At 41.0% G+C, this 24,194-nt stretch overlaps 1 protein-coding gene across 2 annotated transcripts in view; it reads left to right on the top strand.

Moving 5' to 3' along the window:
* PHF21B (PHD finger protein 21B) overlaps positions 1-21,835 on the top strand; it is a 168,186-nt gene extending 146,351 nt beyond the window's left edge. The window contains exons 8-15 of one of the 2 annotated variants that reach the window (XM_064461207.1): positions 1,028-1,079; positions 6,980-7,056; positions 9,891-9,945; positions 13,496-13,518; positions 14,898-15,056; positions 16,084-16,159; positions 17,118-17,221; positions 19,553-21,835. In XM_064461207.1, the coding sequence (XP_064317277.1) occupies positions 1,028-1,079; positions 6,980-7,056; positions 9,891-9,945; positions 13,496-13,518; positions 14,898-15,056; positions 16,084-16,159; positions 17,118-17,221; positions 19,553-19,777 (771 nt within the window). In that variant the 3' untranslated portion in view covers positions 19,778-21,835. The remainder of the gene's footprint in view (positions 1-1,027; positions 1,080-6,979; positions 7,057-9,890; positions 9,946-13,495; positions 13,519-14,897; positions 15,057-16,083; positions 16,160-17,117; positions 17,222-19,552) is intronic. The other variant, XM_064461217.1, reaches the window with a different exon arrangement.
* Positions 21,836-24,194: the final 2,359 nt, after the last annotated feature.

Raw genomic sequence — 24,194 nt, 5'->3', positions numbered from 1 at the left:
CGTGCAATTGCACCTCGTGAAAATGCCACTTGTGTTACATGATCCATCAAGATTTTTCAGCACAGCAGAAAGACAAAAAGATTCCCAAGGCCCCACAGTACCACAGATGTGGCTCAAAACCAAGGGGTTAAATTCAGTTTGGGCTTGGAACGGCAGAGCAGAATTCCAATTTTCCATCAGAAAGATGGAATAAAAGCTTCAGCAAAACTTCTTCCACAAGGAAAAATTTCCCAATGAAAAATCACTGACAAAATTTAGAATCTGCTCTAGCACTTCCCCTATTACTGCGTTGACGTTTTGAAGATTTGTTAGTATGAAGATGTGTTTTGTGCAGATATATAATGCACAAGAGTTCTGAGTAATATTTTAGATCACATTTCTCACTGCAAAATGAGTTCGCCAGTGCCAGTGGGAGATGTTTGTTCACTCCCCATTGAGGGAAAATATTGGTTCAGTGTACCTTTTCATAATTCATGCACATGATATTCTTTCTGTAATTTGGGAAGAGAGATTTCTGAAAGATTTTTTTGGGGGAGGGGACTTTCAATATGCTTCAGATATCTTCTTTAGTGTTGTAAAGTTCAGTGGAAATGTATCATGTTTTCTTTTACTTCGTAAAGCTTGCTCACATCCAATAAAAGCAGTGCCATGTCCAGATAATATAATAATACGCAATTACTTCTCTAAAGAGTGGGGTAAAAAAGCAGCTAGAAATATGAAACTGAATTGATTGAATTGACTGAATTTTGATCATGTGCTGTATAAAATCAGTAGTCATACAGCATTGGCTTCATAAATCTCTGAGCTGCTAAAGTTCATACAGTCATACAAGTAGGACGTGACTGGCCAGGCATATCTAAAGCAAGTCTTCAATTGAAGTTCTTCATATTGCTATGCATTCAAATAAAATATATTTCTGAAAGACCTTTACCAGGTTTATTCTGTCCGTGCTAGATTTACTTATTTGCTTACTTCTTCCATGATTGTTGTAGTAGAAAAATCTAACCCCTGTTTATTTTTTCCTTAGAAAATTGCCTTCATGGTAGCATTAGGACTGGTTACAACAGAACATTTGGAAGGTAAGCTGGCATGTGTTGCTTTACAGTTCAGTTTTTGAGTGAAATCTTTTCTCTTGGCTACAGAATTGGTGGTTGTGTCCTCTGAAGGGCAATGAAAAACCAGGTGAAATGTTATCTACGCACAGTTGTGCTTTTCAGCCTCAAAATAATGGGTGACCTTACTTTGCTCTGCCTCCCATCCCATTGCACAGCACAAGGGGCATGAGAACTGGCTCTGCAGCCAGCACCAGCAGGCTTGGCATAAGATAGCATTTGTGCTTGCTTGGTTGTCATGGTCCTTTAAGGGATGTTAACAACTGGAGAGCGACAGTGAAGCAAAAAAGCCTGCAAAGACTCTGACCAGCACTGATCTGGTTGAAGAATCAGCAAGGTTCAGCGATACTTACCCAGATCTTCTGTAGCAAGCATGACGTCTCCTCTTTCCCCATGTGAAATGGACTTTTATTTTTTGAGTTATTCATCTGTCATCTCTAGAGTTCCACAGAATAATGCATAAATAATGGTGAAAATCTGGCATTTGTTTTGTTAGATTTTAAGCGAATTAGAAAACTACCTCTCACAAAGTCTTCCTTCCCTCCATTTTCTCCCATTTAGCCAGAAAATAAAGGAACTTCCAGTCTGATCCTGCTTTTGTGTGAGAGCTGCTAGCATGCCTCCCTAGGCTTCTGACTATGAGTTCAAACAAATATTTCACGTAGACTAAATGTAGTATTGCATAGTGTTTGGTTTACTTTTCCAGCCCTCCAAAAATAGCTTGCAAGAGAGTTAGCAGATTTACACCTTTCCTTGCTTCACCTTTATCTTTCTGAAAACATAGATGAGAGGGGAAAAAGTTTGGTCAGCAAATTTGCCAGTGGTGTGAGATGAATTGGGGGTTTCTTGGCAGAATGGCTTAGTTCTCATGGACAGAGAAGATACAGCTGTTTTTATGAAAAAAGTCTACAGCCTGATGTGTTTTAGCTACATGGTTGGCTAATACAAGTTGGTGTGGTTCCACCAGTAAAAGGAGAAAAATCTGGTATCTATGTCAGCTGACGATTATTCTTGATCTCAAAAGATGTTAATGGTAATTGACATTTACCAACCACCCCATGGGCCATTGTCAGCAAAATACTTAGGAATTTCCAGTGCACTGAGCTTAGGTTGTATGTGCTTTAGAGTTAGGCACATGTTTAGATACCTTGCTGACTCAAAAGCTATCTACCGTTTTACAGCTTGATTTCTTTTTAGTAAGTTCCCTGTGCTTCTGTTCCTTCATTTCAAGAGAGGTTGCGAATTAGGGCTAAAATAGCATCTTAATTGTAAGGTCTCCTCAATATATGCAGCAGGTTTTCTGTGGGTCTTGTTGCCTTTTTTTCAGTGTCTTTCCTCTTTAAGTCTGCATTTTAGAAAATCATTTAATGTCCCAGTGACTGAGAATTTGAAAGCAGTTTACAGAAACTTTAAGCCATCGGCCTTTTTAATCCCTTAATGGTAATGGATTGAAATGGAAATTAAAAAGCTACAGCAATTTTGGGAGAAGATTTATAATCCATAAAGTGCAAATGATGACTGGTTCTTGTTTTCTTTGTCTAAGTAAAATAGGACAACATTTGAAATTATGCTGAAGTGCAAATTATGCTTACTACAGAGAGAACTTAATTTTGAATAATTCCTTACCCTTTGATTTTATTGGAACTAATAAATTGTTTGCGTGGCTTTAATGCTTATGTTCAAAATGCCAAGTAACGCTCTGCTCTGTTTGTTCTACAGTAAGTGTGGAGACGCACATTTTGAACCTAACTGCTACAATACTAATCCTGCAGAATCAATTCTTTCAGGCAAATTCACTTTTTATATTCCACTTAGCTTTAAATAAACGGCTCCCACCAAGAGCTATTTACTATGGGAAGGGTATTTCTTCATGAGTATTGGTGATTACAACTGTCAAAAATACCCTTATAGCTTTCACATGCTAAAGGTTATTATTTTAGTGCTATGTCATATTTACGGTTATCAGCCATTGCTATTTATCAGGAAGCAGTGGTCATTACACAGTTCAGTTTATTTTATTACTTCTAATGTATTTCTCAATTTCACATTTTTTGAATTAAACTGTATCAAGATTGGACCATTAAAAGCTTATTCACTCAGTATCATTAATGCACAACGTTACTGCTTTTCTTCATTTTATTCATTAATTTTGCGGTCAAGCACTATGATCCACTTCTATACGGATTTCTCTGTCAGCCTAGCAGCCTCTCCATGTAGCATCCAGAGGAGGATCTTTCTCCTTGCCGGGAAAAGAGCTCTGTTCTGCAGAGCCCAAGTGTGAGGCATCTTCTGAGGCCTTTAACAGTAAATGAACACAACCACTTCCACTGACTGACGTTCTGCAAGGTATGGCTTTCCCTGAAGAGAAATTGCCTTTATGGGCCTCATAGAATGACCATACAGGGTGTTTATTGATGAAAGCAGCAGCTCATTGAAGCTTTGCCTCCAGCATAAAACTATCTTAAAATTTATTAATCTCTGTCAAATGTATTACAGTTTAGAGTTTTTTTTTCCCTGTTTGGGTTACATTTTTTAAGTTAATACACTAAAGAATAATATAGCCCAATTCTGTGATGCAGTACATAATTGTAACATTAAATCTCCTTCTCTAGGCAATGAGAACACCTTTTAGCACTACCAATATGTTAAAAAAAAAAGTATGTAGAAAGCAAAACTTTAAAAGAATTCCTTAGTTCAGGTCATTCTAGAAATGCATATCTTGTTTTATAGCAATATAAAAACCCTGAGATATTTCTATCTAGGTTACTGGAGTGGTTTAATCAGTTAAAACAAATTATTTATTTTTACTTTATTAAGCCCTGTTTTGAAATGTACTGAATACTTTTTAGCAGAAGTAAAAGTAACAAAAACTAGTATACCAGCATATGCTTTTGTTCTGTCTTGGTGTGATTATTGCAGATACACTCTTAGATGTACATACTCCTTATATCATGAGCACGGATGTTTTTTGTTCACAGTTTCCATAAATAAAGTGCTGACATTGTGCTCTCCCTCCCTGATGGCTGCTTAGGGTGGCGTACATCTAGAGCTGTTTCAGTTCATTACTCTCTCTCTATATATTTCCATCTATTCCCACTGCTATTACTTTTCCCCCAGCCAGCTTTTATCTCTGTACCATAGCGATGCCTCTTCCAAAGCTGCATTCTGGGTATCTACCACACATGTGATTCAGACTCCAGCAAATATTTCTGTTGCCTTGGTGAGAGCATGTACTGAAGAAATTCTCTCTTAAACCTGGGACCCAAAAGGGCAGAAAACTACAGATCTGTCACAGTCCTCTTGTGAAGACACCCAGCCCGGTTATGGACACAGAAGGCTCTGCTGTGTCAAATTCTTTGTTTCTTTTTCTGGGTCGGTGAAAAGTCACTGTCTTGCATCCCTGTGACCAGTTCTGAAAGACTAAGCCTGGGCTGCTCTCAGTCCAGCTTTTTCCCTACACTGCCACAAGGGTGCCGAGATGCTGCAAGCCATGGATTCACTGCCCACGTAGCGTGGGTTACTGAGCCTGGCTGCAAGAACCGCAGCTCCAGCTCACACTGTTGAGACCAAAGGGAAGAGTCAGCTGAGGGCCTCTTCCTCCATTTCTTTGCCAGCATCAAGGCACATGGTTCCTCTGTTGCGACATCTCTGTCACCTTTAGGCCTTGAGAGCATTCCCTTTATAAGAACTGATGCTGACATCAAGAACAACCATCTCTCTTCTGGTGGCTCTGTGGCAGACTACTGGATCTGTGTCTAGCACTTACCCTGCTGCTGAGGCCCAATTCCTTGTGGAGGACACCAAAGGGTCTGGAAGCTTCAGGATCAAGATTTCAACATAGCCAGATGAATGTTGCATAGGAAATACTTTCACAGTGGGACAGAACTGTTACCTGTACAAGATCCTCCAGTGTGGAGTCTGTGTAGCACTGAGGATGTTAACAAGATGCTGGCAGTGGTTGCCGCCATGGCGTTTATCACACGTCTCAGTGCAGCCTCAGATCACACGTTTCTTGGTAGTGAGATTCTGTATAGCTCTTTGAGTCACATGGCAGCATATGTCTAGCTCAAGTCACACAGTGAATACAGGCCTGCCTGTACTTTTTGAATGCCTCTAGGAGAAAACACTTTCTGAGCGTGAGAGGTGACATGTTCCTGTGCCAGTGGGAAAACCCAACCAGAATATGCAAGTAGTTGCTCTTCTGGTTTTCTTGTCTACCCAGTTTGCTTCTGATACATCCATCGCTCCAAGAGTGTTGGCTTAGCCAGTAGTCTTTTGTGAATGAAGTTTCAAATCAATACCTTGGAACTGAGGCCAGTACAAAGTCCATGCAAAGTGTTGGCCTCTAGGGACACCAAGTCCAAGACGTGACCGACAATACTAATACCATTTACTGTAGCAATGCTTAAGGTGGTATGTGGCCCCTTTTACCCTGTGGGGTATTGATCAACATTTGGAAAGGGTGCCTGGAAACCAGAACTATGTGTTGGGAATCCAATTCCCATGTATTGTAAACATCCTGAAAGCTGGACTGTATCTTACTGTTGGATTGCAAGTTGTAGATAGTGCTCAGTATCCTGAAGGCCATTTTCCCATGCTGAGGATGTTCTGAGATAGACCCCTTTAGCTCAGACATTGATGAAAGATGCCAGACCTGCAGAACCAGATGGTGTCCTGAGTTCCTGTTGGATGTGCTCCTGGACCTCTGGGCTGAAGAGCTGGTGATCCTGCCACTTCACCTCATTCTGAGAAATTTACTTAGAGCAAGACAGAACAGAGGTGTCACCATCATGGGGGCATTTAGACTAACAAGATCCATCTGGCACCTCAGTGCAGAGTCTAAACTTTGCCTTACAATATTCATGTAGGAAACATTCTGGAATAGACCATCAGCCCAGCTGTGCACAATTCATGTCATGGGATGGGTGCTGGGTGGCTCTCCTTGCTAAACTATGTCTGCTCTTACTTTATTATCCAATTAAAAAGTAGGCTTTAAAATACATGGTTGTAATAATCTCACCATTCTGAACTGATGTCAAGAGCTAGAAAAAGAAACTCCATATGATGGAAATGAAATCCTAGCTCAGATGAAAGTAGCATTAAACCTGCACATTTCAGTGGTCAGGGAATCTGCTCACGCTTTGTGTGTTTACAGAAGTATGCACATGGCTAATTGTTGCTAAATGGAATCCTCAGCAAGTACCGTCTTGAATAGGTGTTGCCATTTAGCGGAACAGGACTGCAATTCGATAAGCCTATCCTTGCACTGCTGTTTCCAGTGACACAAATACATGTACGGCTCATAACAACATATTGCATGCTCAGGATCATGAAGTTGCATATTTTTGGATGGATAAATCATCGTGCCCTAGTTAGAACTGAACCTAGCAATGCCATTCTGACCGCGATTTTTCTAACCTCCACAGAGGAAAAGTAATGTAAATTAAATTTAAAAGGTCTCTGTGCTTTCATCTGGTATGAATTACAAGGCTTAACTGCTTTAAATGCTTCATTTTTGATAACAGCAGACGTTGATAGTATTTTGAAAGCTCTCTGTTGATGCGTGCTGAATATGTGTCTGAAGGCATCGTAATAAAAATCTTGTGGGGTAGCAGAAGTCCACCTTGGAGGAAGGAAAAACTAAAAAATGCCTGTGTTCTGAATCTTACAAGGAAAAGCTTATTAATGTCAAACCTTGAACTGCAGCAAATATCAATGCTGATGCAACCCAATTATACTTTAGAAACTGAAACTGAACACAAAGCCCAAGGGGTTGAGGGTAAGAGCATCTTGCTTAACAAGTTAGATCTACATTTTTCCCTGATGAATGAGAAACTCACAATTCATGTTTCTTTCCATGGTTACAGAAATCCAGAGCAAGCGTCAGGAAAGAAAGAGAAGAAGCACAGCAAATCCAGCCTACAGTGGACTCTTGGAAACAGAGGTACTTTATCATTCACTTTTCTTTACCACAGTTCTATTTCATGTCAATGAAAGGTTTAAGTGCTTCTCGTTACAAAAGTATATATGAATGCAGAACTACACGTTTACTTGTAAAGAGATATTGACGTGGAAAAGAAAGAAAAGATCTCAGCTCAGTAGCTAAGCAACAGGTTTTCACCCCACAACATCACTTACTTCCAACTAGAATTCATCTTAGTTTTAATAAAGGCCAAAAGGACTAAATTAATGTGGGACCTAATTACTCTTTCACCCACGCAAACAGTCCCTTTAGGGCAGAACTGAAGAACAGAAGTGCTGCATTATGTTCAAACTTGCATCGCTATTTCTCTTTTCATACGTGCCAAATAATAAATGGAGAACTTTGCTTTTTTTATTGGTGACATTCATAAAAGGGATGTGTTGGTTTAAGAATCAGTGAGCTCTGTAGGGGGTATGGAAGCCTGCATAATAAATATAATAATGCATAATTAAAAATAAAATGCTCTGGATAATCTCTGTTGTCTGTTACACTTATGCTGTTACATTTATAGTGGTAGCAAAATTTGGTCCTACATAATATTGGATTGCAAATCTGGTGTAAAGGCAGCATATAAATAGCCTTAGCTTTTTCTGAAATTGTTTTTTTTCTTTGTTTCTGAACTGACATATACGTTTATTCAGCTTATTAAAATTCCACCTTTAAAATTTCACAACAGTTTGGGGTTACTATTTGAAATTCCTAGAGGAACGAAACTGATTTGCAGCCAGCTCTCCATTTAAGCAAGATTTCTCTGTGTTCTGAGTCCTTTAAGCCTAAAGGAAGTGATTTCTCTTTATTTAGGCACAAAAAATGCAGAATTTTTGGTATGCCAACACTTCAGATTTCTGTGTTTGTTGGAAGACAGCAGAGGCTAAGAAGAAACCCACCAATGTAGTTAAGCTGCTTAGTGGCTTGTTAGTTCTTTTTTTGGAAACTACTGGAGATTTTTATACTCCAGAGCAGGTCTGGGCACTCGAATTCTTCAGAACTCCTCAACTTTTCTCTAGCGACCTCTTTAGAGCAAATACTGATGTCCATACGTCCAGTATTTAACACAGTAGGAACCTCAGCCTTGCTAGCAGTAAATTTGTTGTGTCTTCTCTTAGACCTTTTTGTCCTGATGAGTTTATTAAAATACTTGCAGCAGAGTTTCGTGGCTGTAGTCGGGTCAGTGTTTGTGAGAAACTCAGTTGTCTTGGAGCAGGGATGGAGGAGATCTGCTGCACCCCTAGTTCATACTTCTCATTATATCTATTCTCAAAAGCATATCATGAAGTGAAAGATGGCACAAAGAAAGAAATGTCTGTGAAAGAGTCCCGTGGCTGATCAGCTGGGTCCTCATTAGGAATTGTCATTAAGTACTGACCATGGGGAATGCCGTTGAAGTAAAATGGAGGCAGATGGTTTTTCTCTGATCAATTAGCTGCTCAGATTGATTTGCTAATCAGCGAGTTGAGGTATTTTGTGGCATTTCAGGCATTTTGGTGCAGTTTAATTTACGGTTAGTCTACTGAATGATCTTTAATTCATGATTGTTTAAATTGAAATTGCATATAAATTAGACTTTTTATTTGCCAACGCCCCTCAAAACGGCAGGAGCTCAGCATCTGTAGTGGTGATGCTAACTTCCTTGATTACAAAAATGTGATCATGGTCTTATGTCTTCACTTGAATGTTGTGCTTTTTCTCTTCAAAGCTTTTTTCTTTGAAAAAAAATTGAGTTACCATTCTATTTTTCCACTTTCAGTAGGGTTTTTTTTTCCTTGCCTTTTTTTTTTTTTCTTTTCATGGGAAAGGGTTAAATTTCAGGCTGGGTATTTTTTGAAGGAAGAAACATCTATGCAAAATTCATTAACAGACTGGCAGGCACCCGTGTATAAGAGAACAGTTTACTCACCACAGAATAAATCATTTATTAGCAAAAACCCTCTAATTTTCTTCCAAGCAGAGTCTAACAACATCTAATGGAGGAAAATGGTGCTGTTTCCAGTCCTGCTGTACAAGTATTGGATGGCTCAGAGAAACAATTAGGCATTATATAGACTGTTAATGAAGCCCAGCTTGCTATTGACCAACAGCTTTTACCATCTGACAAGCTGGCAATGGGCTGCATTAAATTACTTAGACATCTCAGTCAGGTTTCCGGTGGTCTGTGTTTGCAGGTTTGAAAATCTTTGGTGAACTCAGCAGACTGAAATCGCTGCCAGCTCCTAGAGGTCATACAGATTAACTTCTGAAAGAGAAATGTTTTGCTTAGGCCCCAGTATATTGCTTGGAAATGAAATATGTTCCTACAAACTGTAGGCAAGTGTCACAGAAGGTAGTGATGTTTTTCTGCAGGCGGGAAGTCCATCACCGTTTCTATATACGCAAATAAAGATGTCATCTCCCAGCAACAATTTACGATGCAGATTTTCCTTTATGGACATTGTTTATCTGCTGGGTTTGGAGTTACTGTTGCTGTTGCCTTGCTCTTACCGACCTCTGGAACATATCCTGAAACTCAGTCAATAACATTAGCAATTTGCATGTCTATCTTGTTAATAAAATCTAACACACATCTAACGGCTCTGTGAAGATCTTGTTAGAAAGGTAAATAATACTTTGAATTAAAAAAACCCAAAGCTGTTTGTATGACTGTCTCGGGTTAGCAACGAATACGCTAAGCCACAGAGCTGGCTTCTGGATAGGTGGTTATGTACGAGGGAAGCTCATGGAGACTTGTAATGTGAAATGGTAAGAGACAACAAGAACACTTTTCAGTGACACTGTGGTTGGTTTCTTTTCCCTTGTAGCGGAAACGCCTTGCATCAAATTATTTGAATAACCCCTTGTTCCTTTCAACAAGAGGTAAGCATATTTTTAAATGAATATACTACTATTCTAATGACATATTAAATATTTATTAGTAGGATTTCATATGAATTACTGCTGGGGCACCATAGGGCATTACTTTGTGTAAGGTCCCCGCACTTTTTAGTGTGCAGTGAAAATAGATGGTTTTCCTGCAAGAACAGTTGAAGGATAAGGCTAAAGGTCAAAACTGTGTAGAAATGGATCCAAAGTCTCTGCAATCAGTGGAAAATCTGATCTCTAGTACTGTAAGCACCATGCAGTGAGAAGACTAATCGAAGAAGACAGTGCTTAAAGATATATAATGAAAATATATATTGAAAAATCACGGTTTAAAAAATAATTACCATTCTGTGCTTTTCATTTGCCTCTTTTAATCAGCTTTAAGAAACTGCTGTCCCTCCTCGAGGGCTAGAAATTTACCATACCTTTTGCTTTAAGACCAACAGCTGAAAACCACACAATTTTTCTGACTTCAGGAGCTGGAGCCGTAAATCTAGATTTGATGGCCCTGAAGATGCCTTCCAATCTTGTATTTATAAGAACTTCAAATGCTGAAAATTTCATGGCAAAAGCCTTGAGAATGAACAACTCAGAGGAGCCGTTTAGGGATAATGATGATTAGCTTGTGTGAAGAATCCCAATACAGGAAAAACATGCAACATATGGAGAAGGCAAAGAGTTGGGAGATGGGAGATGAAACAAGGAGAACCCTGAGTACAGTTTAAGTCTTCAGATGAGGCCCATGTAGGATTTTAAGAGAGAAAGAGAGAAGTCTGAGTTGCATTTCAGAAGAGAAAAGAAAGCCAATAAAGGAACGTGATTATGTCCTTGCCCTCATTTTGCCTTTATAACTTAGGCTCTGCTGTGGTTCTTTAGAGGTAAGGGAAGACAGGCCTTTTTCAAAGCCAAATATTATTTCAGTATTAGGAGCATGTACAGGGGTAACTTCAATTAAGACATGAAGTTTTGACAGTTTTTCAGTTTTTTCTTGATATCCCTGTCAAGTGTCATGTTTAGTGCTTGAGATTCACCTTTCTGGCCCTGCTTTAAATTCCTGTGCCACAGGATCACTAAAATGCGGCGGTGCTTCTCTCTACCTTCAAAACTTCATGTGCTAGATGCAGACAATTGGCCTACTTACCATATGCCTCTAATGCATAGGGTCTCAGAGGACATGAGAGGTTATTACACGGTAAACAGCTATGATGACATGCTTCTTAGCAGGAGCCCATGCTCATGTAAGCCCCAGTGGAAAGAACATTATTCCTGTCTTAGTTTTATCTTCGAAATTAAAATTATCATTTATTATTTGGCTTATCATAGCACTTGTTTTTCCCATGTAAACACATGGGAAAAACAGGAGAGAATGGCAACGTTAGCAAACCGTGCTTTTAGCCCCTCAGTGGATTTTGTTTAAGGTGGGGTTTGATATCTCTGACCTTCTTTCTGCCACATGTTTCCCATTTTATTTGCAAGGAAGTAGGCAGGTGACAGAGTTCCAGTGATGCAGCTGTCTCAGAGCTGCTTGGAAATCAGCACTCTTCTTAATTGTTAATTCCTCTTCCAGTCCTGTGTCTTTGGTTTTTCCAGCATCCAGAATGTGTGCTGAGATTTTGCATATCCTGTCAATTTTAATCCGGACTTCATAGCAGAGCTCCTCACCTCTGCAGGGATTATTAACTACACAGACCGGACACCGTTGTCCTAGATGCTGTGCAAGCTCTGAACTGAAGGCAGACGCTGCCCCAGACAGCTTGGCACTGCAGTGATGTAGTTATCCACCTTCAGTGCGGAGCTGACTGCCCCTTCTCTTATAAAACACTTGTTTAAAAAAATTGTCTTCAGTTTAATTTTTCAGCAACTAGAAGGCAGAAGTGGACATATTTTTAAATGTTTAAAACTTTATATTAAAAGTGAGGTGAAAAGCAAAAGAAACAAACTAAAACAATCTCTATGAAAGTACAGGGAACAACTGTCATTTCCAGGAATGCAGAGGAGAACAATTCTTGTAAATTTTCAGCAAAACGTCAATTAATCAGGATTCATTTATCTGAAAATGTCTTACCTGAAATGAGGTCACATCCCCTGACATGTATCATTTGTAGAAAAGACTCTTCAATTATCAAGCCCCTGTTTATCTGAATAACATTTATACCCCCTGAGTAATCACAGTGTCATATTGCGGTGGATCTCTGTGTGTGTATTTGTGTATAGGAAATGACACCTACAGATTTTATGTCTATGATTATTTATGGAACTCATTGCCAAAGGATGCTACAATTGTTGGAAAAAGCAGACAAGTTTATGGAAGAAAAATCTATCTAAGGACGTTAAATATAAAAATGAAGATGCAAACTCCAGTTTAGGGAAGCCCATAAACTGCTAGCGTCCAGAAGGATACTTCTAGAGTAGAAAAATTTACTCTGTACTTTACTTGCCCTGTTCTTGCACTCCGTGCATGGGTGGCAGCACTGGATGCTGTTAGCAAAGGACCCCGGGCTTTATAGCCTTTGGTCCAACTTAGGTGAAGCTCTTCCTTCATTCTTATGTTCCTCTTCTTACATGTGTGTGCTGTGAATGTGTCTGCATCTTCACATGTATGCGTACATCAGTATATAAAACGAACGTGTAACAGCAGGAAGCAACTCCCAGGTTGGTCTGTATGTGAGAGAGCACACTGTGGCAGCTATATTCCCATTTGTGATCAGAGAGGGAGCTGAAGAAGGACAGAAATATCTGTTTGGTTGTCTCCACTTCAGTCCAAAGAAAGGCTTCTCCATCAGCTGTTTGTCACGGACAGCGTGCAGCAGCCTCTTACAAATCAGCAGCAAAAATTACAACCCACTGCGCGGTCTCCATAAAGCTGTTAAAATTTTCTGGCTTTTCCTTTTTGGACCAAAGTGTGATGAATTTCACAAATATTTTTATGAAAAGCGCAGCCTGCTTTCCAGTGAGCTCTGACGGTTCTAGTTCTCATCAGGCTGCGAATGCAATCACTACAGACTCGGTTCATCAGAAGGTCAGAAAATCTTGGTGGTGTGGGTGGGAGTAGTTTGATGATAAAGAGTTGATGATAACATAAAGCTCAGTTGCACAAGTAGCTGACCATTTTGGCCATGAATCAGCTGAACGTTTAAACACGTGCTTAACAGTAAATCAGTGGCACCACTTTCATACTCCAAGTTAAGCGCCCGCTTAAGTGCCTTGCTGGTTCATGGCCAGACTGTTTGTCACCCAGCAGGCTAAAGTCCTTAAGAAAGGCTTTTGGACTAGTGGCATGCAGAGAGGAGGTCTGTGCTTCTCATGCTATGACTTTTTAGCATCAGATCTTCAGACCCAGAGTACCTGCAATGTAAATTTTTAAATCTCAAATGCTAATTCCACTGCTTGCTGTTGCATTCTTTCCTGCCCACGTCAATTTTGGCCGTGTCATGATCTCATGTGTCACAGCTTGACTAAAATTACTACCATAGCTGAGAACTAGCATTCACTGCAGCGATCTATTTCCCACTAATCTGTTCTCTGCCCTTCTTTCACATGCTAGCAAATGAGGATCCATTCTGGAAGGTATGTGTAGCAAAATTTGTGTATTACCAGTGTCTTCCTCATCACCGTGTAATTCAGTGCTTGCTTCTGGTTATTGTAGTCTCTGTCAAGGTACAAAATTGCAGTATCCTCTTTGCCTTTCATACTACTTGTGTGAAACTTTTCCCACTTAACTAAATCTGTGAGTCTCTAACAATTTCAGAGAGATGAACTCTTGGGCTTTCATATGCAAGGCTTGGGTTTAATCCCTTTGTAGAATCCACTGATTGAGAAATTGCTAGTCCAGATTTGTGCTTTTAATGAAATTGTTAAGAAAAATGAGAAACCATTCTAGTTTGTATAGATTAAATCTCTCTACATTGTGGTTAAAATTAAGACTTTTTTAGCAGATAATTTCTAAAGAGTGATATTTTGGAAAGCGATTTTTTGACAGGACTGAGTTAGGAGTCAAGATATAAGCCTGACTAAAACTATCATGAACCATTACAATTAATATAACTAAAAATGAAAATATGCTTTTGGAATTAACAAAGGTACAAAATTATTATTCTCCTTCCTGAAAAAGCACTAGGAAAATTTAGGGTTTTTATAATGATTCACAAGCCATGAGAGTTTCAAAATCAGTATCTCCTTTATTAAAATGCACTTAATTATACAAAGAGTAATTAACATTGCCACCAGATTAGCATAGCAATTTACTACATGACATTGTAACTTTGTTGATGAGTCTTAGTTAATTTTATTTATTGCTTCAGACAAAGTACTGATCAGTCTTGTTGGAGAAAGGTTGTCAGAGCAAGTCTGAACAGGGAACGATTAGTGCTAGGGAGAATAGAGGGACAGAGGAGCCCTCTAGAGGCGTTTACAGAAGAGGGTACATAGCAAAAAGTTGTACAAAAGCATACTGTTTTCCTAGCTGCTCTTTGAGGTGATGGGCATAAAACATGGAACTGTGCTTTCCCCCCAGAAACTTCTCCTTGCTTGCTTCCTTCTGCTTTGGACTTGAAGGAGAAGTGATCCACATACTGACTTTGACCTGCGCTTCAGAATAGAGCTGTGCGTGGTAGTACATGTGTGGCGTGACACATTATCAAAAACAAGTGAAGTAATTCCTGTGTCACAAGCTGGCTATATTAGTTGACTCCTTCCTGTGCTTGTTTAGTTTGGTTTTAGTTTTCTATCTGTTTCAGTTTATGGAACTTGCTTCTGGCTCTTTGTTTGTTTGTACGTGTCGCTATCATACACCACTATTTCTGTCTTCTACAGCGGCCAGGGTCCTTTTGACAATTAGATATTGTGTTTGAATGAGCCTGTCTGCTGCAACAGAGGCTTTGAATGCTGCAGAGAGAAGTCATCAATGAATTTCCTTTACCCAAACCATCCTCCTTCTTCTCTCACAGAATGAGATCCACCACGATGAACACTGCACTGCTTGCAAGCGTGGCGTTAACTTGCAGCCCTGTGGCACATGTCCCAGAGCATATCACCTCAACTGCTTGGACCCGCCCCTCAAAACTGCCCCCAAGGGGGTTTGGGTCTGTCCAAAGTGCCAACAGAAGGTAAGCTAACTGGAGCATAGCATGTCAAGGAAGGAAAGTGGGAGAAACCTCGAATCTGTGTACCACTAAACTAATCTAACCCATAGTCACCACTTAGGGGACAACATTAGCTGAAGTAACACTGAGAGGCTTTTAGTACAGTTTGCAGCATTTGTTTCTGGTATTTTAATCATCTTAGAGTTAGAACATACACTGAGTGCCTTAGCTTCCCTGTAATCACATCTTCTGAGATTTGTCTTTTAAAAATGTCTCTTCATTTCCTTTGTTTCCCTTCTTTACAATAAAGCCACCAGAATGTAGGGTTGCCAGACAAGTAATGTAGATCCTATAGATGAGGGAGACAGTGTCAGAAGGAGACACCATTCAACAGCAGATCGGAAAGCTGTGAGGAGAACACTTCCTTTTCTTTAAATCATGGTTGCTACATACAACTATTGATCATAGTCATGTCAGAAATGCTAATTTTTCTAGTTGCTGTGAATAATGCTGATTGCATGAACAGGAAAACAATTACTAAAACAGTACAGTGTCACTAAATTGTAGAGGGGAGGTTTAGATTTTGTGCCTTAGAGTTCTTTGTATTTAGTGTTGAGATCACTGTTCTGTTCCTTTGAAAATGTCAAGGGGAAATTCTAGCACACAGTTGCAGAGAGCAGAGCAGTCCAGGATTAGATCTGTGCAGTCATGTTTTCGTATGGACGAGCAACTTCTCCCACGCTGAGAAGACAACACTCCTGACAGTGTGGAGGTCCGCTTGTCAGGGGCTGAAAAATGTCTTCCAGCCGTGGCAACAAAAACCAGAAGATTTGTAACTCCTTTTCGCACTTTTTGGCAGTGGTGGTTGTAGTCGTGTAAAGGAGTAAGCCCCAATGGAGATTGCTACTCAAATTATTGTCTCGTTATTTTTCAGCTTGCGAATTTTGAGGCAAGGAGCCTAGATCTGGTCCTGCAGAGTTCTGAGGCTGGAGGAAGAAAAACATTCTGTCTTTGTGGACTCCTAACTTTTTATTGTTTCCTGGTCTTATAGGTGTTAAAGAAAGATGACAATGTGCCATGGACTGGAACTCTGGCTATTGTCCACTCCTATGTTACTCATAAAACAGGTAGGGATTAACACAGCTAACGACAAGGGACTCTCTGCTCGTGACAGGTGATGCCATTTGAGTCCTTCATGGCACTAACATTAAAGTGGTGTTGTAATGCTACCAGGTATCATGACGTTATTAAGCAAAGGGCCATAAGGGCCTGTGGCTGGGAACAGCAGGTCGCTTTCTCTCCCCTTCCCCTTGGTCTGCTCCTTTGCTGTCTTCTCTCTTTAAGGAAGCTGAGATTGATCTCTCGGGAACTTCAATCTGTGGAGGAGGCTATAATCAAAGTGATACCTTCCTGAGAACAGGGTTGAAAATGGGATTTTGTGGCAGAATCATATCAGGCTGGGAGGCAGAGAGGCACAGTCAGACTAGGCAGAGCCATGTAATTGAGTATGTAGCATGATGCCAGAATAGTGTCTCAGATACTACAGTAGTATCAACTCCTAACTGTTTTGGTGTTATTTGGTATCGCAGTCATTAGTATCAGATGTCATAAGATATCTGTGCATTGACCATGAGTCTTTTTTAGTTCCGTGTTGCACTCTTACAATGGGTTGTTTGGGACATTACATCATATTTGTAAGGAGCTTTGCAGAGGTCTGGTGCTGTTATGATTGTGCTTTTCAGGCGGGGTTGCTGAACTCGTACCCTTCCAGGTGGCTGACCTGTTTTTAAATACCTTTTACCTCTTTCTTGGAGACCTCCAGGACCACATGTGGTCCAAGGGTTAGTTTTAATACATTTCAAAGGTGCACTATAGCTTTGGGGTTGTCCTGTGTTCTAGCCGTTAACAGACACATGCATGCAAGCCGAAACTCCAGATTTATTTGGCTCTACCTGCAGATAAAAGGCTAATGAGACCTGAAACTCACTGTGCAAAATACATGCTTCGGCTTTCTGTTGTCAAGTGCACAGTTTTGCCATATGTCCTTTTCTTAACTTCTGCATCCTTAATCTTATTGTTCCACAGTCAAAGAAGAAGAGAAGCGAAAGTTATTAAAGAGAAGCAGTGAGCTGAAGAGTGAGCAGAGACAGTTAGAAGAAAAAGAACGACTTCTCAACAATGCAGTGAAGGTAGGGCACCTGACTGGGGACACAGAGTCTCCTGTTGAGATGCTGATAAAGAATTTATGCTTGAAAACCTGATATTTTGTGGCTAGAAAATGATTTATGCTCCCAAGCTACAGATGTTCAAATATGAGTATGTTTCTCTCCAAGGTAAAACACATGGATTTTCTTTATGCACAAAAGCAGGCTGCTTTGGCAGGCTGAGGAGGAGAAATTGCCAGTGGCTGAATTCCTGTTGCATGCAATCCCCTGCACCCAACATAGCTGTGCCTGCCTTCCTTGTAGTGCCATGCACAGCTTTTATCTGTCCAGTAACTTTAAGGTACTTCCATTCTCCAGGTGAAAAGTTTAGTCACAAGAATGTCCTCCAGTGGTAGCTGCCCATCCATTAGCTCAAAACTCTTGAGATTAGGTAGAAATAACCAGCTTTATTTGTCTTAGAGGCTGAGCATTGTAACCTCCTTATGACTGGAAATGGATTCACGTTCGTTTTCTCTGTGAACTTGTTTCAAAGCTGAGTGTTGGCTGGAGGTGTCTCCCACACATGCTGTGCTATGAAGACCAGTCTCTGGCAGTAATAAGTGGGCTGAATTCAAAGCCGTAACTCCTGTCCTTCATGGGTGAAGGAACTTATTTGGGGCTGCCTCACCTCGGGCCCACTCTTAAGGGGTAGCTGGCATGGCAATCTCAATAAATATTTGAAACTTCCTTACCCTGGAAAAATCAAAGTGGCAGCTGCAGGAGTAACTGGTCACTAGTCGTTTTACCACTACAGTTATCCAGAAGAGGCACGTTAAAATATTTATCACATTTAAAATAGAGTGGAAGGAAAAGCAATAACTTATTAAAAGACATCACAGTGGGGAATATTCCCTCTAAGTGTGTATAGCCACCATCAGCACTAATGGAAACACACATACGTATGAAGAGTGACTCTGGGGTACAGAATATCTTCAGTAGTTAGGGGAGTGCAGTGGGTTGAGGTGTTCAGAAAAAGAAAAGCATTTGGGGATGCAGTCAGCTATCAGGTGTATGTCATGGCTGTCAAAATGTTAAAATTATTTAAATGGTAATGTCAGCTGATGGTTATATTTATCGGACATATATCCACTTGAAAGGAGAAAAGCAATTGAAGGTGTTCCAGCACTGAGCAATTTCGTTTCTGAACTGGTCTTAACAGAGATTTACATTAAAGAGAAAACTCTCATACACACCGCAGGTGGAATGGTATTATTTGGAAAAACAGAATGTGCTTTATCTTTCACCTGAGGTTTCACCTGTCTAAACCAACCTCTGACCAGCTCCAGCAGTTGCTTTTCAAACAGCTCGACTTTCAAGTGAGCATTTTCCCCATCATCAGGACTGGAGACTACTCCCCTTCCACCTAGCAGACGCTCAGGGTTTTGGTCTGTCGCGTAGTCCCTCTCAGGCCAGTTGGTAATGTAAAGAATGGGATGTCAGCTGCAGCAGACCGAGGCTGGCGATGGAAAGGAGAATTACCGATTTTTCCTTATCTCTTCTTGGAGAAGAGGAGGTCTTTCAAAGATGTGTAGACATGGCGCTTAGGGACACGGTTTAGTGGTGGACTTGGCAGTGAGCTTGGTTCACAGTTGGACTCAATGATCTTAAAGGTCTTTTCCAACCTAAATGATTCTGTGATTCTAAGAAGGAGATTTAGGAAGCCTTTGTTGGGCTCCTACTGTCATGCTCATTTTCATGTAGGTTTGTATGAAATGTTTCAAGTGATCGTGGGGTACAGTTTGGCCACCCCATAGGAAAAAGGCCCTCTTATGACTGCAGTGGTATAACAGCCGTGTCTTAGATCAAGTTTTCTGCCAGAAAGATACTGACATCATGTTTAGAGAGATCAGCTTGCCTTCACAGTACTGACTCCCTAAAATTTGTGGCACATACGAAATGCATCATGGTGAGGTTTATCCCTCAAGCATTTATCAATGCTGTTTGGCAAGACTTAGAGACTTTGCTGGTAGCTTCAGTACTTCCCAGTAGTACAGCTATTACAATCCTGTGCCAGTAATCTCTTTGGAGTGCAGAAGGGGTTTCTGCCAGGCTGTCTACAGGATGAGGTCGGAAGCATCTTCTGAACGCATTTGGACTGGGATGAACATTGTTACCTTAGACAGCTGCTGCGGTGAATGCAGTGCCGGTGATTACTCCATTCGTTAAGCTGTGGCTTTGCTATTCCCAAAGGAGAATATACTTCATTTGAGCAGGACGTGCACTCAAGACACAAAAGGATGTTTGGAGAGATGTTTGACACCAATGTGAATGTATTCTCAGTCTTTCCTTCTCTCTCCTCTTCTCTTTATTTGACAGAAATGCTTAGAGCTAAAAACGAGCCTGTTGGCCCAGCAGAAAGGGACTCAGTCATCACTGGAACGTCTCAAAACCCTCATTAGACTGATACAAAATGAGCAGATGATTCAGGTTACCATGACGACCACCACCACCTCCTCCCTGCTAACTGTCCCCTGGATCAAACCCTCCTCTGCCTCTGCTGCCATGCACAAAGCCTTGCAGCAATCACAGGGTAACAACTGACAGAGCCGGCTGCGAGAGCGCGAAGGAAGGGGGGAAAAAAACTTTATACACGTGTGCAGAGGAGAGATTAAACTGAAACAAAGGAGAGAAGGAACAATCTCAGTTTTGATACACGTAGAAACTTGCAAACCAATCAGTCCAGTTTGTAGGTCACTGTGGCAGCAGGTTCCCACGGAGCGGGTTGTGCTGCGGTTTTGTATTTGCCGAGACCTTCAGTGCTTATGAGATTTTTTTGTTATGTTGGCCTTAATGTATTTACGACTAAGGATGAGGAGGAAAAGTATGGCCGATAGGAAGCGCGAGATCCTTCTGGGGGGGCAGACAGGTTTCCAGTTCTGCTTTAAGGGGAAAATTTTCAATGCAAAGAGTTAGTGAGCTAGTAGAGAAGTAGTTGGGCTGAAAGCTATTTGTGGGAGGGAGGTCGGTGAGATAACCAGAAACTGAACTACTTAGGACTCGACATGGATTCTTATCAGAGGAACAAAGTTGGCCCCGTTGATTCAGGTGACCTGGAGATGGGGCCGTTTTGACCAGAATGGCGTCACAGACACTCACAGAGCCTTCGAAACAAAAGATCCTTTTTTTCAGTATTATTAGAGTTGAGAATTGCAGATATTTAAATGAAGAAACTGTATGAAGTTAGCGTTTCTAGTAAAATATTGAAGTATTTTCATGCTGATGCTTCTGTATATGCGTTCCGAAGTATTTAAAAAAGTATGACTGTAAAACTCCTTACTTTTTTGCAGGTCCTTTTTACTTATTTTGCTATCGGTGTATTTTTCTCATGGAGTTTTTGTGCAAGATTTAGCATAAACCATAATAGTGGATATCTTTGGCAGGTTGGGTTTCATTTTTTAAAGAGATTATTTTGGGGGGGGGTTATTTTTTGTTAATTTTTTTTTTTTAAAGAAAAAAAAGCAAATAAATATTCCGTTTTTTCTTTCTTGCCAGTACAGATAATATGCCAAAAAGATAACTTTACATTTTTGTACTGCATTTTTATTGTTAAAATATGTAATGTGATTTTTTTTAATTATTAATTTTTTTTTATTTTTTGCTTGCAGAAATATCTGCTGAAATGGTACAGGAAAAAAAAAAACAACTGCCTCAAGGGGTTGTTTCTCATACTGGATAATATCAAGAGTTCTGGGGGAGGGACAGGCCATGGAAAACTTTAAGGGTTTGTTGGGGTTTTTTTGGAAACTTGATTCCTTTTTAAGATTTCGTTGGATTTTAGCACATTTGGGAAGTGTTTTGCATTAGCCTGAGAAAATCCCAGTGCGCCTGCTTGTTTCACTAGCTAGTCTTCCTGATACTGCAAGGGTCCACCTGGCCCCCTGTAGGCCACAGGCCCCCCCATCACCCTGCGGCCTGCCTGGGAAGGTAGTGATGGGCACCCCAGTTTTTCTCAACGTCACGCACACACCAGATGCCATTGTCTCTGTCATTAATGAGTTCTCCGTCAATTAGCACAACAGGTACTTAAGGAAAGCAAGAAGCCACCAGAGCACGACACAAGGCTAGTCTCTCACATCAGCATATCACATGGTGCCGAATATCTTTTTTTTTTTAAATAAAAAAAAAAAACCATGAGGGACTGGCTTTTTCCATCGCCCATCACTAGGCAGCACATGGTCCCTTCAGCCATTTTCACAACTCCGGGAGAAACTGTGCAGTACTATACAAATCTATTTTAATACACAACACTCGGTTGAACAAAATTTTTATATTCTTTTATTGATGAACAAAGTGAACTAAGTAAAACACAATTGTTATACATTGGTTATTGTATGCCAATTATGCATTCTAACGTGGCTTGCAATGTAAATGTTTTCAGGTTTAATGATTTTTTTTCCTTCTCAGACAAATTAAAAAAAGGAAAAGCGTGGAAGGTTGAATATGTGAAGAATTTCTGAAGAAGTGTCTTGGACTGTTAAAAGTAGTTATTTTGAAAAGGGGACTGTCCAGTGGATAGTGTGCATAGAAAAAAAAAAAGTGTTTGTCTTAAATATGCCAATGTAGTTTTACTTCTTTATGATGCATTAAACTTGATTGACAATTTAACGGCGTTGTCATCGTGGTGATATCTGCTGCTGAGGGGATGCGGGGTGGCCTGCCCAGGGCCCACTGCTGTGACCCTTTCCCAGGCCAGACTCTGGCTGAGAGGGGAAGTGACAGGTGCTGATTTCTCCACTGCTGTCTTCAATTTTCAGATTTAAATGATGCCAGAATGACTACAATACTTTCTGCTCTCCTTCTTCCAGGAAGATGGCCTCTTTCTTGAACCCATCATGTCTCCAGGAAGGGGCACCTTGTCCACTCCCTTTCTTGGCTTCCCACCTCTAGGAATAATTTCCTGTCCTACTCTTCCCCAGAACTGTACGCAGAGATGTTGGCGGCACCTCAGATCTCGCCCTTTGCCTCTTGCATGGCTTGTGGGTTGTGTTTTTAAAGTCTTCACCAGGATTTAAACACTGCAGTGGCCTTGGCCCAAATTGAGATGAATGGATTCAGCTCAGGCGCAAGCCTAGGATTCCGAGATGGAAGAAAGGTTACCACAGGGTAACAGGTTACCATACATCAGCCAAGCTGTCTGTGCTTGCTCCTTACAGCCTCTGTGCACATTGCAGGCAGCGTGGTCTTTGCTTATGGTGGGTTACGGGAGCTGTTGCAGACCGAGGACACGCAGTTGGCTGCAGCGGATCTGCTGACAGACCCAGAGGCTTTGGTTTCAGACCCACACTTTCAGGTGCCTTTCAAATGTGTCGTGGGCCCATTTTGTTGTTTATAACACTGTGCAAGTCTAGTAATTAAAGAATGAGAGATAGGTTCCTCACAGGAGTTGTCTGGTGGCCAGTGGAAGGGACAGAACTTCCCAATAAAACAAACCAAATGAAAGCAAGACAGCATTACAGCTACATCAAACCTACCACAGCGGCTAATGCTTACGCAGAGCAGAAGCAGGGTTGGGGTTTTTTGCCAGGGGTAGGGGGAAAGAGCATTTCTTTATTTGGTTGGGGGTGGGGGTGGAATTTGCCTTGTCTTCCCTTCCTGACAGTGTCACTTTCGGGCTGTAGTTAGCACTGAGTCCTTGCTTCCCTTGGAGCTAGGCTGCCCTCTTCGCCCTCCTGACCTCTGCTTTGGAAATGGCACCCTGGTGTTTCCTAACACTGCTTCCAATTTTGGAAGACACCTCTCCCCCAAACCAGCAAACCCAGAAATTGTATGTAATCATCATCACCGTCCTTCTGCTGACACCCTAACCTATAAACTCAGCACTGTGCTAACAGACAGGAGCCAATTACAGAGCTCTGCATGTTGCCTTAATAATTAATGCGGTTGCAAGGAAGTGTAGGCTTATGCTAGCCTTTAATCTTTGACAGTAATTTAAATTAAGGTTTTGGTGGAGATTTGTAGGAGCCACGGTAGCCTCCGTGCTCCTTGTTGCGACACCAGGCATTGTCTTTGAAAAGAATCGGGAGCTGCGGGGTTCCCAGCCTCCCCTCCAAAGCGAAAGTTATTTTTATAGCTATGCCAGACTTCACAGCTTCAGAGCTCTTTATTTTAACATGACAGACTGTTTTCTGTGCGTAGGACCTTTTCACATGCCATTAGTTATCTCGCAGAGGAGCTGCTCTGCAAATAGCCATTCGAATGAAAACGTGTTGTCTCCAAAGCCTGTCAGTTTTATATTTGCACCTCTTCAAATATAATTTCGCCTACTCTTCCTTCTCTCACTGTCTCCCCTTCCTCAGAAATGAGAGGAAAATAAATTCTTCTGTCTGTTTGGAAATAACACAGGGCAATGCCAACCCATCACAGCAAGCAGAATGAGGAATGCTGGCATGGCTTGTTTGTCAGGGCTCCATACTCTTAGAGTGAGACGCCACAATGGATCCACTGTGCCCTAAAGGCTCAAAAATTAAGAAGCAAAATCCAGGCACCTCATTTTTTTTTTTAATGCTTAGTTCATGAACACTGGCAGCAATTTTTGCATGATGGATTTAACAGTAGTGTCAGTCCAGCTAGTGGCTTCTCTTGTGCTAGACCTCTATGCAAGCATGATGGCAGAAATGCTACAACAGCTGTATTAGGAGTTACTCTACATGCCGACATACCCATTCCATGCTGGTTTCCTAGCAGTTTGATGGCCTATTAGGAACACTTAAACTTTCAGAAGAGTGCATTATAAACTGATGCGTACTTTTTGTTCTGTGTTCTGCAGGTCCTCTGTAGTTGAAAAGAGAGACATTACACTGAAATGAGTGGCAACAGCCACATCAGATAAAACTCCACTCACTTTAATCAGGTTTTGCCAACTGCAGCTTATTTTGCTCAGAAAATGAAGCCTGGCTTCTGAGATCAATCACTAGCAACTGACTGGTGCAAACAGGAAATGCCAGACTCCACTTCTGTA

This window comes from Phalacrocorax carbo, chromosome 1 (assembly GCF_963921805.1).
Source record: "Phalacrocorax carbo chromosome 1, bPhaCar2.1, whole genome shotgun sequence".
Taxonomy (NCBI): Eukaryota; Metazoa; Chordata; class Aves; order Suliformes; family Phalacrocoracidae; genus Phalacrocorax; species Phalacrocorax carbo.
This window is presented reverse-complemented; position numbering and strand designations above follow the sequence as displayed.